The sequence below is a fragment of the Brassica oleracea genome, chromosome C4 (assembly GCF_000695525.1).
Source record: "Brassica oleracea var. oleracea cultivar TO1000 chromosome C4, BOL, whole genome shotgun sequence".
NCBI lineage: Eukaryota > Viridiplantae > Streptophyta > Magnoliopsida > Brassicales > Brassicaceae > Brassica > Brassica oleracea.
In genome coordinates this window covers 34,593,026-34,608,848 of record NC_027751.1, presented here as the reverse complement: position 1 = coordinate 34,608,848, position 15,823 = coordinate 34,593,026, and the positions used below count along the sequence as shown (strand labels likewise).

The 15,823-nt window shown below is 35.4% G+C and overlaps 2 protein-coding genes across 3 annotated transcripts; both read left to right on the top strand.

Annotated features, from left to right (window-relative positions):
* The first annotated feature begins 2,618 nt into the window (after window positions 1-2,618).
* LOC106342660 (uncharacterized protein At1g04910) lies at window positions 2,619-5,893 on the top strand. The gene is made up of 9 exons (XM_013781661.1): window positions 2,619-3,292; window positions 3,371-3,475; window positions 3,546-3,618; window positions 3,720-3,790; window positions 3,875-3,963; window positions 4,163-4,295; window positions 4,395-4,627; window positions 4,769-5,245; window positions 5,335-5,893. The coding sequence occupies exons 1-9, from the start codon at window positions 2,792-2,794 to the stop codon at window positions 5,558-5,560; spliced, it is 1,908 nt and encodes a 635-aa protein (XP_013637115.1). The 5' UTR covers window positions 2,619-2,791; the 3' UTR covers window positions 5,561-5,893.
* Window positions 5,894-8,784: 2,891 nt separating this feature from the next.
* On the top strand, window positions 8,785-13,927 carry LOC106342701. 2 transcript variants are annotated; one of them, XM_013781706.1, is made up of 19 exons: window positions 8,785-9,055; window positions 9,502-9,816; window positions 9,915-10,109; window positions 10,198-10,281; window positions 10,647-10,706; window positions 10,843-10,887; window positions 10,978-11,177; window positions 11,267-11,588; window positions 11,804-11,923; window positions 11,997-12,194; window positions 12,264-12,353; window positions 12,429-12,491; window positions 12,578-12,652; window positions 12,720-12,770; window positions 12,842-12,919; window positions 13,032-13,166; window positions 13,237-13,344; window positions 13,423-13,488; window positions 13,583-13,927. In XM_013781706.1, the coding sequence occupies exons 2-19, from the start codon at window positions 9,514-9,516 to the stop codon at window positions 13,649-13,651; spliced, it is 2,262 nt and encodes a 753-aa protein (XP_013637160.1). In that variant the 5' UTR covers window positions 8,785-9,055; window positions 9,502-9,513; the 3' UTR covers window positions 13,652-13,927. The 2 variants fall into 2 exon arrangements, with proteins under 2 accessions (XP_013637160.1, XP_013637159.1); XM_013781705.1 differs by having other exon boundaries at window positions 11,267-11,608; window positions 11,797-11,923.
* Window positions 13,928-15,823: the final 1,896 nt, after the last annotated feature.

Sequence of the window (15,823 nt, the reverse complement as noted above, 5' to 3'; positions counted from 1 at the left end):
TTGGCGTTTTTCAGAGTTAGGTTTATGAAGTATCTCTTGTCTTTTAAAATCGCGTGGCTTGACCCACTGTCCACAACGAGTACATCCTTTTTCTCGTTCATTTAAGTGTTGAAATCAATCTTCAGTCTTTAAGACAATATGAAGTTTCATAATCCATAAGATTGTCCTTTTCATGATCGAAGAATTGTTCAGTATCTTGATACGTCATATGGGCTTCAGGATTCTTCCCTTTCAAACTCTCTTGATAGAGGTCAACCAGATGCTTGGGAGTCTACAAGTCTTAGCCCAATGATTTCCCATTCCACACCTATGACACACTGATTTGCTTGAGTTGGTCGATTGTTGAGGTTTCAATGAAGATCCACGGCCGCGACCATGACCTCTTCCAAATGAGCCACGGTCACGCCCATGGTCTCTACCATGTTGATTCCCTCGCCCGCGGCCAAAGGAGCTTCGGTCACGTCCACGTCCGTTCCACTTTCCTCGACCACGGCCATTATGGCCATTTCCTTGTACGTGATGGGATTCTTTATTGTTCTCTGTCGTGTGTGCTTCAGGTAGTGGAGCCGATTCAAGAGGTCTCATCTGACTGTTTCTCATTAGTAATTCATTGTTCTGCTCAGCGAGCAAGAGACAAGAAATAAGATCAGCATAGGTTTTGAAACCTCTCTCACGGTACTGTTGTTGTAACAATACATTGCTTGTGTGGAAAAAGTTTTCTCAAACATATCCTGATCCGTAATACTTTCACCACACAGTTTTAATTTAGAAACAATCTTAAACATTGCAGAGTTATACTCGTCTACAGACTTATAGTCTTGGATCCTGAGATTCGTCCAATCAAACCGAGCTTTTGGTAAGATCACCGTTCTCTGGTGATTATATCTCGATTTCAATTCAGTCCAAAGATCTAGTGGATTCTCAATGGTTAGATATTGATCCTTGAGACTTTCAGCTAGATGATGACGAATGATCAAGATGGCTCTGTAACGATCCTTTTCATTGGCATTATTGTTCTCGGTGATACATTCACCAAGACCCTTGGATTTCAGGATGATCTTAGCATCGAGCGCCCACTGAAGGTAATTATCTCCAAAGAGATTTAGGACAGCAAAATCAAAGTTGTTGATTTTCGACATCTGAAATCATATATTAATATTTTTAGATCTTTTAGGAATATAATTAGTGTTTAAACAATTAATATGCCTCACGGCCATAGACAATGCCTCACGACCAAGAATAAACCACACGGTCACAATAGGAAACAAGCCGCACGACTGATGGTTTCAATTCAGTTTTGTTCTAATGCATATGGTTCATTGTGTAATTGCAATCTTAGCATAGATGTTTCTATCAGTTCATATGATGCAATCAATACAAACAAACTCTCGGCCAAACAAAAGAACAAACCACATGGCTACTTGATTTTGATTCAATACCATTCTTAGAATAAAGATCTAAGTGCAATTTGCAATCAATCAATTGTGATCAGATTAGGGTATGAATGCAACAAGGTCACACGGCCACGAGGTATGATCTAGAACGATTAACCTAGTATGCAGTTTCAGATTCAAGTTTAAACAATCTTAACAATAGTTCTATGCGATCAAATCAATCAATCAATATTCAATTTCAAACAATCGAAATCGATTTTCAGAATTAGGGTTTTAGGGTTTCGATTTGATTAACAAGCAATTACAATTTCAGGATGATTAAATTCAATCTCAATCAACATTCAATTAGTTTGATTAATCAATTTAGTTTTCGAATTAGGGTTTTAGGATTTTCGAAAAATTGATCTTAGATCAATAGGAATTTGATTTGAGATTCAAAACCTTCAAGGGTTTCGATTTTAATTGATCAATAGATCAATCTCGATTTTAGGGTTTGGGGATCGAACTTTTTAGAGCTTCGATTTACTCATCTAGGGTTTGATCTATTATCCTATGGCTTTATCTTAGAGATTAGGTTTTTGGGTTTCTTTCTTTACAATCAATCAAAATTCGATTTATGTTCTTAGAATTCGGATTACCTTTAGTTTAGTTGATTGTTGAAACCAGACCACCAAGGGAATGAACCTCGAGCTGGACAGGAACGAACGCGAGCTGGACTGATGCTGAGAACGCGCGCCAACTGCTACCGGGAACGCGCGTCTACGAGCTGGAGCGGAGACCGTCGGATGCGAGCTGGTCTTTCGGGAACGTGAGCTTGCTGAGATCGTCGGAGTGCTGAGCTGAGACCGAACAAGGAACGCCTTGGGTTAGGGTTCGTCGGGTTAGGATCGCCGCCGGGTTAAGGTTAGGATTTTAAGGTTTTGGTTTTGGCTCAGGGTGTCTTAAGAGTTTCGTGCTGATAACGTGTTGTAAAACTTAGAGTTGGAATCTGTAAGTTCTGTATTTTATTAATCATAAAATGTTCCCTTAAAAAGGAAATTCTAATCATACATGAAAAAATAAATTTCTTCTCTTCTCTTCATGCGGCCACCTCTCTCTATCTCTAGGGTTGACCGACTCTCTCTAGGTGTTAGGTCGGTTATGGACCGGACTGGTTATAAACCGGATCGGTTATGGACATCAGTGGATTGATTTATAACAGAAAAATCGAAGTGACACTACTAATTAACGAAACGCAGAAATTCCAAGTCTCTCAAATCTCAGTTCCCACTTGAATCTCACGAAAGACAATAATTGATTTTAGAGGAAAAAAATTGGAAGATAAGATTAAAAACAGAGAGAGCTTTGCCTTTGGGTATTCTCAGAAAAAGATAGCAACAATCGAAGAAGAGCTCGAGATGGGGCACCACCATCACGACGGTGGCGATGGCGTCCCTCAACATGTCAACAGCCCACGCTTCTCCGGTCCCATGACTCGCCGTGCTCAATCATTCAAACGCGGCGGCTCCGGAGGCAGCAGCAGCAACACTCACATCGGCGGCGGCGATAATAGCAACAATAACTCCTCCTCCACTTTGAGAGTTCACCACGAGATCGATCTCCCGCTTAACTCACCTAGATCGGAGATCGCTTCCGGCTCGGGTTTAGATCCGAGCGGTGGATTCGAATCTGCGATGAGTAGGAAGCACCAGACGTATGGTCAGTTGAGGGAGAGAGTGGTGAGAGGTTTGTTGAGGAAGCCGATGGTTTCCGAGTTTAGCTTGAGAGAGAGGAAGAAGCTTGGGCACTGGATGTTCTTCGCCTTCTGTGGTGTGTGTTTGTTTATGGGCGTTTTCAAGATTTGTGCTACTGGTTGGTTTGGATCCGCCATTGATGCTGCTGCTGCTGCTTCTGATCAGGTAGTTCCTTCCTTCTCCAAACCAAGATTTGTGCTTTGTTATTATGATTGATGATGCCTAATACATAACTTGTTGTAGGATTTATCCGACTCAATTCCTCGAGTAAATCTGCTAGATCATGATTACATCTATAAATCTGATGTTGATCCAAGTTTGCTTGGTGACGGAAACAGTGTGGTTGAAGTAAGTATCTTCTTCTACTGCTTCATTGGCCACAAGCTTTCTAATCTTTCTCTATTCTTTCTTTGTTCAGTATTCAGGCGTCTGGGCTAAACCTGAGAGTGGTAACTACTCGCAGTGCATTGACAGTTTAAGGAGACGCAAAAGTATGCCTTTCTTAAAATTATAATACTATATTAATAGCAATTTTCTTTTGCAGAGCTTTGAGTTTCTTTTTTATCATATAACATGTGTATCTTGTGTGCAGAGTTAGCTGCTAATACCAATGGCTACCTTCTCATAAATGCTAATGGAGGGCTGAACCAAATGAGATTTGGGGTCAGGCTTTTGTGTGTTTTCTCTCAGTTGTTATCTTCTCTTGATAAGTTCTAGGCTGATGTGTTTAACCATTTTAGAATGCAGATATGTGATATGGTTGCAGTGGCCAAAATTATGAAGGCAACTTTAGTTCTTCCCTCACTTGACCACAGTTCGTATTGGGCGGACGACAGGTTAGTTCTTAGCTTTCCTTGTAGCCTTTTGTTATTCTCACCTCCTTGCATAAGCACATAATTTGGTAACCCCTCTGTAGATTTTGGAAGTTCACGAAATAAATGATAATTAAGACACTACCATTGTCATGTTAAGTGAACTTTCAGTTCGTTTTGTTAAGTGCATTTAGCTTATTTTCTTAGTCCACCGTGTTTGCAGTGGCTTCAAGGATCTATTTGATTGGCAACACTTTATTGAGGAGTTGAAGGATGATATACACATAGTTGAGACGCTGCCATCAGAATTAGCCGGAGTCGAGCCTTTTGTGAAGACACCCATATCGTGGTCTAAGGTAAGGATCGCTTTATTGTTATTTCGTGGCCCTCGGTTCACATGTACATAACTATTTCCATGAAGACCCTCGGTCAATTATTAATATCCCTTGTTACAGGTTGGTTACTACAAGAAAGAGGTCCTTCCGCTGTTAAAACAGCATATCGTAATGTACTTAACTCACACTGACTCCCGGCTCGCCAACAATGACCTGCCTGATTCTGTACAAAAGCTTCGTTGCCGAGTAAACTACAGGGCGCTGAAATATTCAGCTCCAATAGAGGAACTGGGAAATGTTCTAGTTTCTAGGATGAGGCAGAACAGAGGTCCATACCTTGCTCTTCATTTAAGGCAAGTTGCTTTATTTATTCTGTCAAATTTGTGATTGATATGACACTGTGCCATATGCAAGTTTATTTAAGATATAAATCTATATGGAAGACAAGTTTGACTTAGCTTGGTGTATTAGCTCATGACATACATCCTCTACAGGTATGAGAAGGATATGCTGGCTTTCACAGGGTGCAGTCACAGTTTGACAGCTGAAGAAGACGAAGAATTACTGCAGATGCGGTATGAGGTTGCTCACTGGAAAGAAAAAGAGATAAATGGAACAGAGAGAAGACTGCAAGGTGGTTGTCCATTGACTCCAAGAGAAACCTCGCTTCTGCTGAGGGCTTTGGAATTCCCATCAAGCTCCCGGATTTACCTCGTAGCTGGTGAAGCTTATGGAAACGGAAGCATGGATCCCCTCAACACAGACTACCCCAACATTTTCTCACATTCAACACTAGCCACCAAAGAAGAGCTGAGTCCTTTTAATAATCACCAGAACATGTTGGCTGGTTTAGACTATATTGTTGCACTTCAGAGCGAGGTCTTTCTCTACACTTATGATGGGAACATGGCAAAAGCTGTTCAAGGTCACAGGCGATTCGAGAACTTCAAAAAGACGATCAACCCAGACAAGTAAATGCACCTGAGTACACCCCACTAGTTTGTAGGATATAAAGTTATATATAATTTTTGTCACATCTTTTATCTGTTGTTGGATGCAGGATGAGCTTTGTGAAACTTGTTGATGCATTGGATGAAGGGAGAATTTCTTGGAAAAAATTCAGTTCCAAAGTAAAAAAGCTACACAAAGATCGAAACGGAGCTCCATATAACAGAGAATCAGGGGAGTTTCCGAAGCTAGAAGAGAGTTTCTATGCTAATCCTCTTCCCGGGTGTATTTGCGAGACTACAGATGAAGAAGAAGAGAGTATGATGCGACGGACATAAACATGGGAGGATATGCTTCTGGTAATTGTTTTTAGTTTACAGTTAACAAAAAGAAGAAGAAGAAGAAGAAAGGGATCGTGATTTTGTTGTCTCCTGAAGCCAGAGAGTGATGATTACCAAAAGCTCAAGATTGAGAAAACGGTTTCAAAGACAAATTTGAGAAATCTACATAGACTCGTAAGGTATGTCCATCCCCAAGTCAAAATGCTATCGACAAAGTTGGCATTAAGGTATGCCATGGAGATTGGTGAAAGTGGATAAACAAAGATTCATTGTTTGTAACGATACAATTCTCATTTTTGTTTTTTGTTTTTTTTTGTTTTTAACTCCAAATCAACTTTTGTTCTTTCACACGCATTAATAACATAGAAGATACTCCTGCTACTACTTCTTTCTCCCACTTAACAGCGTATCTTAGAAGGTCCACACGGTTTTTGTAACAGGTATCGGATGCAAGACTGTTCCCAAAACTGTTAAATTTTTTCTTGGTACTTTAATGATACAAAAAAGTACTAAGAAATACTCAATATCAATTCATCGATCTTGTAATGTCTGTAGATAATCATCAAAAGTTGTAGATATGATATGCAACACCAAACAGGCTATGTCCCACCACGACAAGAAATTTCATTTGAGCCTTATAAGTGACAATAAGATATGTGGCCTATCGTAGCAAACTATCAACAAAATTTGGTTTTAAATACATGGTTTTGTCGCACGAATTTGACCGCGAGGTTGTTAGTGTCCACCAAATAGCAACTAAAACTTGGTGACTTAGAAAAGTTAGCAGTTGAACAGTTATACCAATTGACAGAAAAAAAATTGTGTATTAATATGTAACGTTTAATACTTTTTGAATTGCAACAAATTAAATATTTTTGATGACTGTTAGTGAAAAATCTCCAAAATTTCGTACGTTGGTTGTGGAACATTTGGTCTTTGGGATGATTTAAAAGAACTTGGATCGATAATTTGTATTGATTTGAACATATACTAAATGGATTTTTTCAGAAATGCCCTAAAGCTTGCGGTAAAGCTTGCGGTCAATTGCAAAAGTAACCTAAGTTTCCCTGTTTTTTTGAAATTTTTATTTGTTCTATTCGCTCTAGAAGATCAAGTTATTCACGAAAAATATATTTTTTTTCTTTTCGGAAATGATTGTTTTACTCTATCGTCCTCGTCTTACTCTTTAATTACAAGGTTGTCATTATCATCAATACAATAACCATCGTGAACAATCAATTTCAAATTCTAAAACAATCTCCAACAATCTATTTTATTTTAAAGACGAACACCCTTCAAATAAAAGATAAGTGATGGTTTTCCAATGGTGGCTCTTCCTATTTTCTTTAAAAACTTTACATATTACACTTTACTCTTCAATATTATTAGTGATCAGTTATAATTATTAATTATTTTAAAAACTAATAAAATATACTATTTGAGAGATATGAAAATAAATTTTTTTTACTGAAATATAATCATATGGAGTTAAAATAACTATAAATAGTATAAAAAGTGATTTTTGTAGTTAGAGTATCTCCAATGTAAAATTTTATTTTTTTTCCAAAATGGGGTGAGTTTTTTTGTAACTTAAAATAAAAGAATAAACAAAAGATAAATACATTATTCATTTATTTTTTACTCCAATGCAAAATAAAGGAATAAACAAAAGATAAATGCATGTCCTATGCAAAAGTAACTCCATTTTTATTTCATTATAGAGTTAAAAATTGAGTAGAGTTAAAATATTTCTTACTCCAAATTCTGTTTTGAAATGATAATAGAAAGATGTTAGAGATACTCTTATTTGCTTTATCTCGACGGTTTTTGCTTAGACTACTAAAAATGGACCTGTAATATTTTTTTAAACTGTTGAATACTTACTGTGAACCTATTGAAAAAGGTAAAAACATTACGTGGATTGTTTGCTGTTGAATTTATTCAACATGTTGAAATTCAAAAAGATGGAGTCCACAACATTTTTTGTTGTTTTCTTACTGGTTGTTGATATTAATTAGATTTTTCATATTCACATTCTTTATTATAACTCATCTATTCCACAACAAATTTATTTATTTACTTTTTTACATTATATCAGAATTTTTAATTTTTAATGATCTGTAAATAGAGACTAGTTTTATATGGCTTGGACATATAAAAAAACCTTTTATCATAAGTTTTAAACATTTTCAGTCAAATTTATTATATTTTATTAAATATTTCATAAAATTTCAACTCTAACTATTTTTATTTAATTTTATTATTATTTTATTATTTTTAAAAAAATTGTTTATGTTTTAAGTGTTATTATTTAGTTACAAAATCAAAATATGAAATAGACATAAATAGATAAGATGTTGATTTTTTTTTATAGAAATCATTATGAAATATAAATATTAAATATATATGTAGAAGAAAGAGAAGATGATATGTTAAAATAAAAGTGTAAAATGTTGAAAAAACTGAACCAATGTGCATAGTCTTATGGGTTATATTTTTGATAGGCCTGATATTTATTGGTATTAGCTTTTTATTTCTGTTGATGTTTGTTCAGTTTCAGGATTTCTCATTTATTTTGTTTAAAACTTTAATCCTTACAGATTCCTTCTAAAATGAATCCAATGAATTCAATGTTAAAAAGGAACAACATAAGAAAATTTATAAGGAATGTTGAAAATAAAAAGAATTCAAAAAAATAAAATAAGATAGGTCATTTTATTTAATTTTGTTTAAATTTAACAAAAATAACTGTAGGTGATATTAGTTTTTAAAAATAAAAAAGGAATTTGGGGGTGTATTCAATTTAAAGTTTGAGGTAATTTGATTTTTAATGATGTTTTAGATGATTTCAATGAATTGTAGAGTTGATGGTGATTTTTGTTAAACAATTCTAGAATATTAACTAAAACTATGAGATTTGAGTTCTAAACTAAAAAATTATATCCAAATATTCTAAAATCACTTAAAACTTTAAAATTTTACAATCTAAAATATTTCAATAATAGTGGATTTCAGAGTACTTTGTACGATGTTAAGTTCAATAACCGTAGATTTTATATGAATTTTTTAAAAAATTGTTTGAATATCAGTGGATATGTGGTTTTAGTATAAATGAACTTTGAATTGAACGTAGTAAAAAGAAAAAACCTTGTCAAAAAGTTAATAGTTTCACACTAAGACATTATTAGACTACACGAGACAAAACGACAAGATTACTTTAGTCAGAAAGAGAAGAAAGAAACTGACCGGCGCTTCTTCTCCATCTCATGGTCCTACGCAGCCTTTTCCCCTTCTCTCTCTGAGACCACCACCACCACGAGGATCATCATATTTTTCTTCTTCTTCATCATCATCATCATCACCATCTTTTCCTCTAAATTAACTAAAATTATTTTCCTCTCTTTAGTTCCCGATCCCTTTTCGCCTTTCTCTCAGCGTTTCCTCAAATTTATGCTATCCGTTTTTTTCCTCTTCAAATTGCTTTGTGTGTAGGTGAGAGATCTTCTTTACCTTTCTTCTTATCTTATACCCTTTGATCACGAAAGTTTTGCAGTTAGTATTTCATTGGTCTTTTGGTTTTATTCTGATTTCACCTTCCGATCTAATTTTTAGGGATTTCAGAAGGGTTTAAGAGTTTCAAAATGGATCTAAGTTTGTGTCCTTTGTTTTTTCTTCCATGTCCTAATCAAAACTCTTGAAAAGGTTAACAATAAAAATTTGCTTCTGATTTAATTGCAATAGAATGGGATTACCCATCACTGTCTTTTTAAGTAGTTTGGGAACAATATTTCCTCGAACTCGAGTTATCTTCTCTTGTCAGAAACTATCGTGTTTGACTCAAAATGGACCATGTCCATAAAAGAAAAATAAATAAACAAATAATAGTCTTTCTGTTAGCGCTCTAAGATGCTTAAGCTGATTCACCATATATCTTGCAGTGAAGTTTAGTTATGTCCAAGAATGAAGAAGGAACTAGTAGTCCGAGCTGGGGAGCTTCTTTTTTCATGCCAACATCAGAAGATGTCGCCACCGCTTTTGCTGCTGCTGCCTCTGCCATAAACCCCCCAAGGCCATCCGTTGTCTTTTCATCAAAAGATGAAGGAGGTGATAGCCCTCTGGAGAGACTACAGAGGCAGGTCTCCAAAGCGGTTAGAAACTTCTACGAAACTCCTAAAACGAAGAGTACAGTGTACAATCCTGAGGTTTTGACCAGCCAGAAGCGTCAGTGGGCGAAATATCAGGTCCAGTATTTGGTACGTTTTGACCAATCAATCAACCCCTTGGATGACTTATATTTCACTTGGATGGATCTTTAAACAGTTTTTTTTTTTTTTTTGGGGGTCTCGAACAGGATCATAGACCATTAAAGGATCCCTCGAGGCTTTTTGAAAGTGTTGTGGTGGTTGGACTTCATCCTAATTGTGATATTCAAGCACTTGAAAGCCAGTACATTGCACGGAAATCCGAAGGCTCTACCGGGAGGTTGCGAAGTGCACTTCAAGTCTCTCAAAATCATTCCCGTGTTGAACCCACTCTCGAACCTCAGGTCAGCTATCATCTTTTTCTTTTCTTTTCTTTTCTTTTTTTTTTTTCTCATCTGCAAGCTGTTTAAGTATATATATCTTTATTTTCAGGTCTTACTTGTGTACCCTCCGGACAAGGAACCTCCAATTAAATTCAAGGATCTTCGTTCCTTCTGCTTCCCTGGAGGTATTGAGGTACTTTATTCAGTTTCCTCATTTCCTTGGTTGCTCTTTAAGCTTAAATTCGTTTAGAAGGTAAAAGTTTCTGAGCTGAGATGTCCTCATAATGCATCGCCTAGACTAGTATAAGCAAATGCTGGTCATATATTTTTTTTCTTTCACTTTTGTTAGTTCTCGAAATAATGGCTAGTACGTACCAGAGACTTTGGATTTACTCAACTTGAAGCTCTTAAAGTGTTTGTAGTTTCTCATAATTTTAGTTACTCTCTCTCTCTCTCTCTCTCTCTCTGTGGATTAAATGTTTTTGTGCACGTTAACCTTGATAACTTGTTTACTTGCTGTGTCTTTGAATTCATGCTGGTGGTGACTATTTGTTTCAGGTCCATGCTGTTGAGAGAACCCCTTCCATGAGCGAGTTGAATGAGATCATTCTCAGTCAGGTATTTTCGTGAACTCTCTCTGTGGGAATATACTGTGGATTTCGTCATTTTTGTTAACTTAAGTTCGCAAGGCTAAGAAGCTTTTATTCACGGAAACATACACTGATTTTAGAAACGGTGATGCTAAATTTTGCAGGAACATCTTAGGCCTAGTGACCTTTCATTTGTATTTAGGTTACAGGTAAGAATGATCACGCCCAGACTATCTCTCCTTTTGTTTTAAACCTTTAATACATTTTCTATTTGGATGAGTCATTTGTTTCCTCTTCAGGTTGCTGATAATTCGACTCTGTATGGATGTTGCTTACTAGTGGAGGAAATAGTGAACAAACCATCCAGATTGCTTTCCACGGTTTTGGACAAACAACCTGCTTGCTCATCACTAAGTCGCTATGTTATGACAACTCGCAGATGCTACTGCATCCTTACCAGGCTGCCCTTTTTTGAATTGCATTTCGGTGTATTAAATAGGTGGTTATAGACGATATATCCTGTGGCTAAATCTTCCTTGTTGCAAATTTCGCTTGTGCCTCACGTTGATACTTGTTTTTTTTATGCAGCATCTTCTTGGAAGAAAGACTGGAGCATCTGATTAGTGGCATTAGTTGTGCATCTTTAGAACCCCCAAGCATTGCAGAAAGCTTAAATGACTCAACACTCAAACAAAGAGACTCTGGTGGTGACACAAATGAACAATCTGGTGAAGCTGAAGAAAGTTCAGATAATGGGACCTGTGATGAGACGCAGAAACTTGAGAGGATTGGGATGTGTTTTCCAGAATCTAACAACCATGTGGCCGAAGCTGATGATTCCTCGCCAGTTGTCAGAGAAAGCTGCTTACCAAATCCAGGACCTCTTCTTCGATGCCCTTATTTGGATGAGGTCTCTGATTCTAGCTCTAGGTACATTGTCAATATATATTCCTTCATCTGTTAAGTCGCAATCCCTTTACTAGTATGCTGATTATGGCTTAGCAGCACTAATGATGTGACTATTATCTTGTTGATCAAAAGAATCATGAGGGCCGAAAACTAAGTGGGTTTGCATTTATTTGAAACTTTTGCAAAGCAAGTAACTTGCTTTTTTGCAGCTTTCAGGCTGAGCCTTGCGAGAGGAGGCAGTTTAGGACCAATGCAGGTGACACAGAGACAAATGAAGCATCCTTTTCTGGACAAGAAGATGGAAGCAGTAATCTTGATATCCTTGAGTGGGCAAAGGTTGGTATCTAGAAAGTTTCCTGTGTTATGTGTTGCCATGTGTATTCATGCTCTTTAACAAATTCTCTTTCAGTCCAAAAAGAATGGGTCGTTGCAGATACTAAGTGAGTATTACCAATCAAAATGCCCGGAAAGAGGTTCAACTATTACATTTCATCCTTTGGAGCATCTTCATCCAGTCAATTATCATAGACCCGATGAAGCAGCGTTGCATACTATTGGATCAGCAATCGACCTAAGATCATGCAGCACTAGTCTAGAATTCGCAGAGGTACCACAATCAAATCGTTTTTGGTGCATATATGACTTTCTACAAACTCGTAAATTCCTTGGTGTATAGGCACACACTGCGCTCATGGCTGAGGAAGAAGCAGCTGCACTATCAACATGGGCTGTCTCTTCCCTATGTGGATCACTGCGCCTTGACAATGTGAGTTCTCTCTCCCTTTTCATGATGACTTGCCTATGTTGATATAATATTCCCGTTAAACATTTTTCTTTGCAGGTTTTGATGATCTTAGCAGGAGCACTGCTTGAGAATAAGATTGTATTTATTTGCTCCAACTTGGTAAAGCAGCATATCTTCTTTATTTTCCTTCTAGGTTCCTCTTCACTAGTTAGTAACTTGTGTGTGTTTTCTCTGGAAATACATAGGGTATCTTAGCTGCATCAGTTCTATCTATCATCCCTATAATCCGTCCCTTTCGGTGGCAGAGCCTTTTGATGCCGGTATTATCCTGTTTAACTTCACTTGCAATAGTGTCGGTTTAACTAATTAGCTGGTCTTGATTTCCAGGTTTTGCCAGATGATATGCTGGATTTTTTGGATGCCCCAGTCCCTTACATAGTGAGTTTTGTGAACATGGTTCCTTGGTTGTAAGATCCGCATCACATTAACAAGCTATGCTCTCATTCTAGGTTGGGGTAAAGAACAAAACAAGCGAAGTTCAGTCGAAACTAACGAATGTTGTCGTCGTGGATGTTATTAAGAACCAGGTCAGTTTCTGCCTTTGCCCTCGTATTATTGATAGAGCAACTTATATATTTTTCCTTGGCCTATGAACCTATAACTAGGATTCGTTGATCTATGTTTCTAATTACGTTTCAGGTTAAGTCACCAAGTATTCCTCAGCTGCCTCAGTATCGAGACTTATATAATGCACTGAGTCCTTATCACTCAAAGCTCGTTGGAGAAAGCTATCTTGCAAAGAAAAGACCTGTTTATGAATGTACTGATGTGCAGGTCTCTCTCTCTCTCTCTTTGCTCTAGACATTTGGTGTACTATTTCTAACCACTTGTCATCAATCAAAAGGTGGAAGCTGCAAAAGGCTTCCTGGATGTCCTAAGGTTGTACCTGGATTCTCTTTGCTCTAATCTTCAGTCACACACTATAACAAATGTGCAATCCAACAATGATAAGGTTTGTTTTCTTTTCACTCGAAAGATTTCCATCCTAAAAGCGTGTATTGAGACAACAGTATGTTTTGCCATCTTTCAGGTATCACTTCTCCTAAAGGAAAGTTTCATTGACTCGTTTCCTAGTCGTCATCGCCCGTTCATGAAGGTGAGATCCCCCTTTTTTTTTTTTTTTTGTACACATAGTTTGATGAAGTCTAGACTTTGCTAATTGTATGGCTTTGATGTTGTAATGGGAACAGCTATTCTTGGATACACAACTCTTCTCTGTACATACAGATCTTGTTCTTTCCTTCATCCAGAAGCTATAGGACTCCTCTCTCTCTACATGTATAAGTAAAAGCATGTCTTTGTTGGTGAGACAAAAGTGCCATCAATTCTGTGTTATTTGTAACTTGTTTGAGAAATAGTGCAAGGGAGAAAAGACTTCCCTATATGAGGATTTGATATTTTGACTCTTCATAGTAAACCAAAGTTATATTTGTGCTACTAGGTGTTGTTTTCACGGGATATCATCAATAAATAATAGCGTGTGATGTATTCTGGGCGTTATTGTTTTATAATCCCAGTTTCTATTTCTTTGCTTATTTAATGGTTGTATTTGTTTATGGTTCCAAGTTCTTGTGATTCCATAGGTTTACTGACCGCAATAAAAACATTTTCGGGACAGTTTAATACCAACATAACATAAGTGCTTCCTACCATAATCAGTATGCATCTGTTATTTGATCTTATCTCATATAGGCTCTCAAATTTGAAAGATACTCTCTCCGTTCCCGAAAGTAAGTTGTTTTAAATTTTTTATTTGTTCCACAAAGATAGATTTTATATATGTTTAAGGTATTTTTTTTATACTTTTAAAAAACATTAAATGAAAATATTTGAATTGATTAAATTTCATTGGTGAAAAATTATTGGAAAGTGTATAATAAAATAAAAGAAAAATTAAATTATAAACATTTATTAAATTTTTAATAAGCGTGAACATTTTAGAAAATCTTACTTTCGGAAATAAATTAAGCTCTCAAAGATATGAATAAATTACATAGAGGGACACATTTTTCACTTTCTAACTATACTTGGAGTCATTTTTTGAAACTTCGCCTGAAGGCAAGCATTTCGAATTGTTTTTTTTTAACACTTCAAAGACCTTAGCTTTGCATCGATAAAAAACCTCAAGCGGAAGTGATACCGCAGCATATAAGAAATGTTTTGTTAGTTTTCTACATTTTTTTGTCAACGTTAGTTTTCTACATTATTTACAGGAAATCTATGTAATAAATTGTTGACAAAAAATGTTTAGTTTTACTAAATTACTAAGAAAATAAGTTTTGAGATATAATAACAATAAAATACGTGTACGCTAGAAGCTTCCTCAAAGGATTCAAAAAGAGCGTAGATGTTTCAACCATAACACGTGGCTCTTTATTAGCCTTCCAGTGTTATCATTTCCTCCACTTGGAGTCTTCCCAACAATTAAATAACTAGGATAAAACCTGTGCTTTGAGCATAGTGAATTTATTTGTATATATTATCGATAGTTTCTTTTATATATTTAATCATTTTATATATATATAAAATATATTTTGTTGTTATTATATAATTTCTTTCTGATGAATCAGATCAATTTTTATTAAAAATAATGGAACAAAACTATAATTAATACATCATAGGTTGATCGGATTGGACATTAAACAAATTATGACATAAAAACCTTATTTTTCTATCAAACACATTCTTGAAAAAAGTGAACAGTATTGTTTTCACAGTTGAATTATTTGGACTTTTATCTTCCATATGGTTTTGAAAGCTTTCAAATCAACCATCGAATTGATACATGTCATTTTAATGTTTTTAGTCATATACTTAAGGAAAACTTACATTTTTGTAATTTAAAGTCATTTTAAAAAATTCAAAATATAACATATAAGAAAAAATCTAACATGTAAGAAAAATATAACACATAAGGTATCCTCATTTTTGTATTTTAAAGTCGTTTTTTAAAAACAAATATAACATATAAGGTTTCCTCATTTTTGTAATTTAAAATCATTTAAAAAAATTCAAAATATAACATATAAGAAAAAATCTATTTTTTTATTATATGGTTAATGTGATTGTTTATTTTTTTAATAATATAAAATTAAACAAAATGAAGAAGGATGCACAAATTGTTGTAAAATCTTTATTATTCATAATCATTAATTGCCATATATATAAATAATATTAGGTAATTTCGTAGCTTTTATTTATGGAAATAATACACAATTCTTGTATTTTAGGTTAATATAATGTTCTCTAGTGGACATTAAACAAATTATGACATAAAAACCTTATTTTTTCCCTCGAACACATTCTTGAAAAAGTGAATAGTATTGTTTTTACAGTTAAATTATTTTGACTTTTATCTAACATATGGTTTTGAAAGCTTTCAAATCAACCATCGAACTGATACATGTCATTTTAATGTTTTTAGTCGTATA

Bases quoted from the DNA above. Each gene is read 5' to 3' on its own strand.
- LOC106342660 (XM_013781661.1), top strand. From the start codon at position 2,792: ATGGGGCACCACCATCACGACGGTGGCGATGGCGTCCCTCAACATGTC. The intron at 3,964-4,162 runs GTTAGTTCTTAG...CCGTGTTTGCAG, and splicing joins TCGTATTGGGCGGACGACAG to TGGCTTCAAGGATCTATTTG. The intron at 5,246-5,334 runs GTAAATGCACCT...TGTTGGATGCAG, and splicing joins AAGACGATCAACCCAGACAA to GATGAGCTTTGTGAAACTTG.
- LOC106342701 (XM_013781705.1), top strand. From the start codon at position 9,514: ATGTCCAAGAATGAAGAAGGAACTAGTAGTCCGAGCTGGGGAGCTTCT. The intron at 10,707-10,842 runs GTATTTTCGTGA...TAAATTTTGCAG, and splicing joins ATGAGATCATTCTCAGTCAG to GAACATCTTAGGCCTAGTGA. The intron at 12,771-12,841 runs GTGAGTTTTGTG...CTCTCATTCTAG, and splicing joins ATGCCCCAGTCCCTTACATA to GTTGGGGTAAAGAACAAAAC.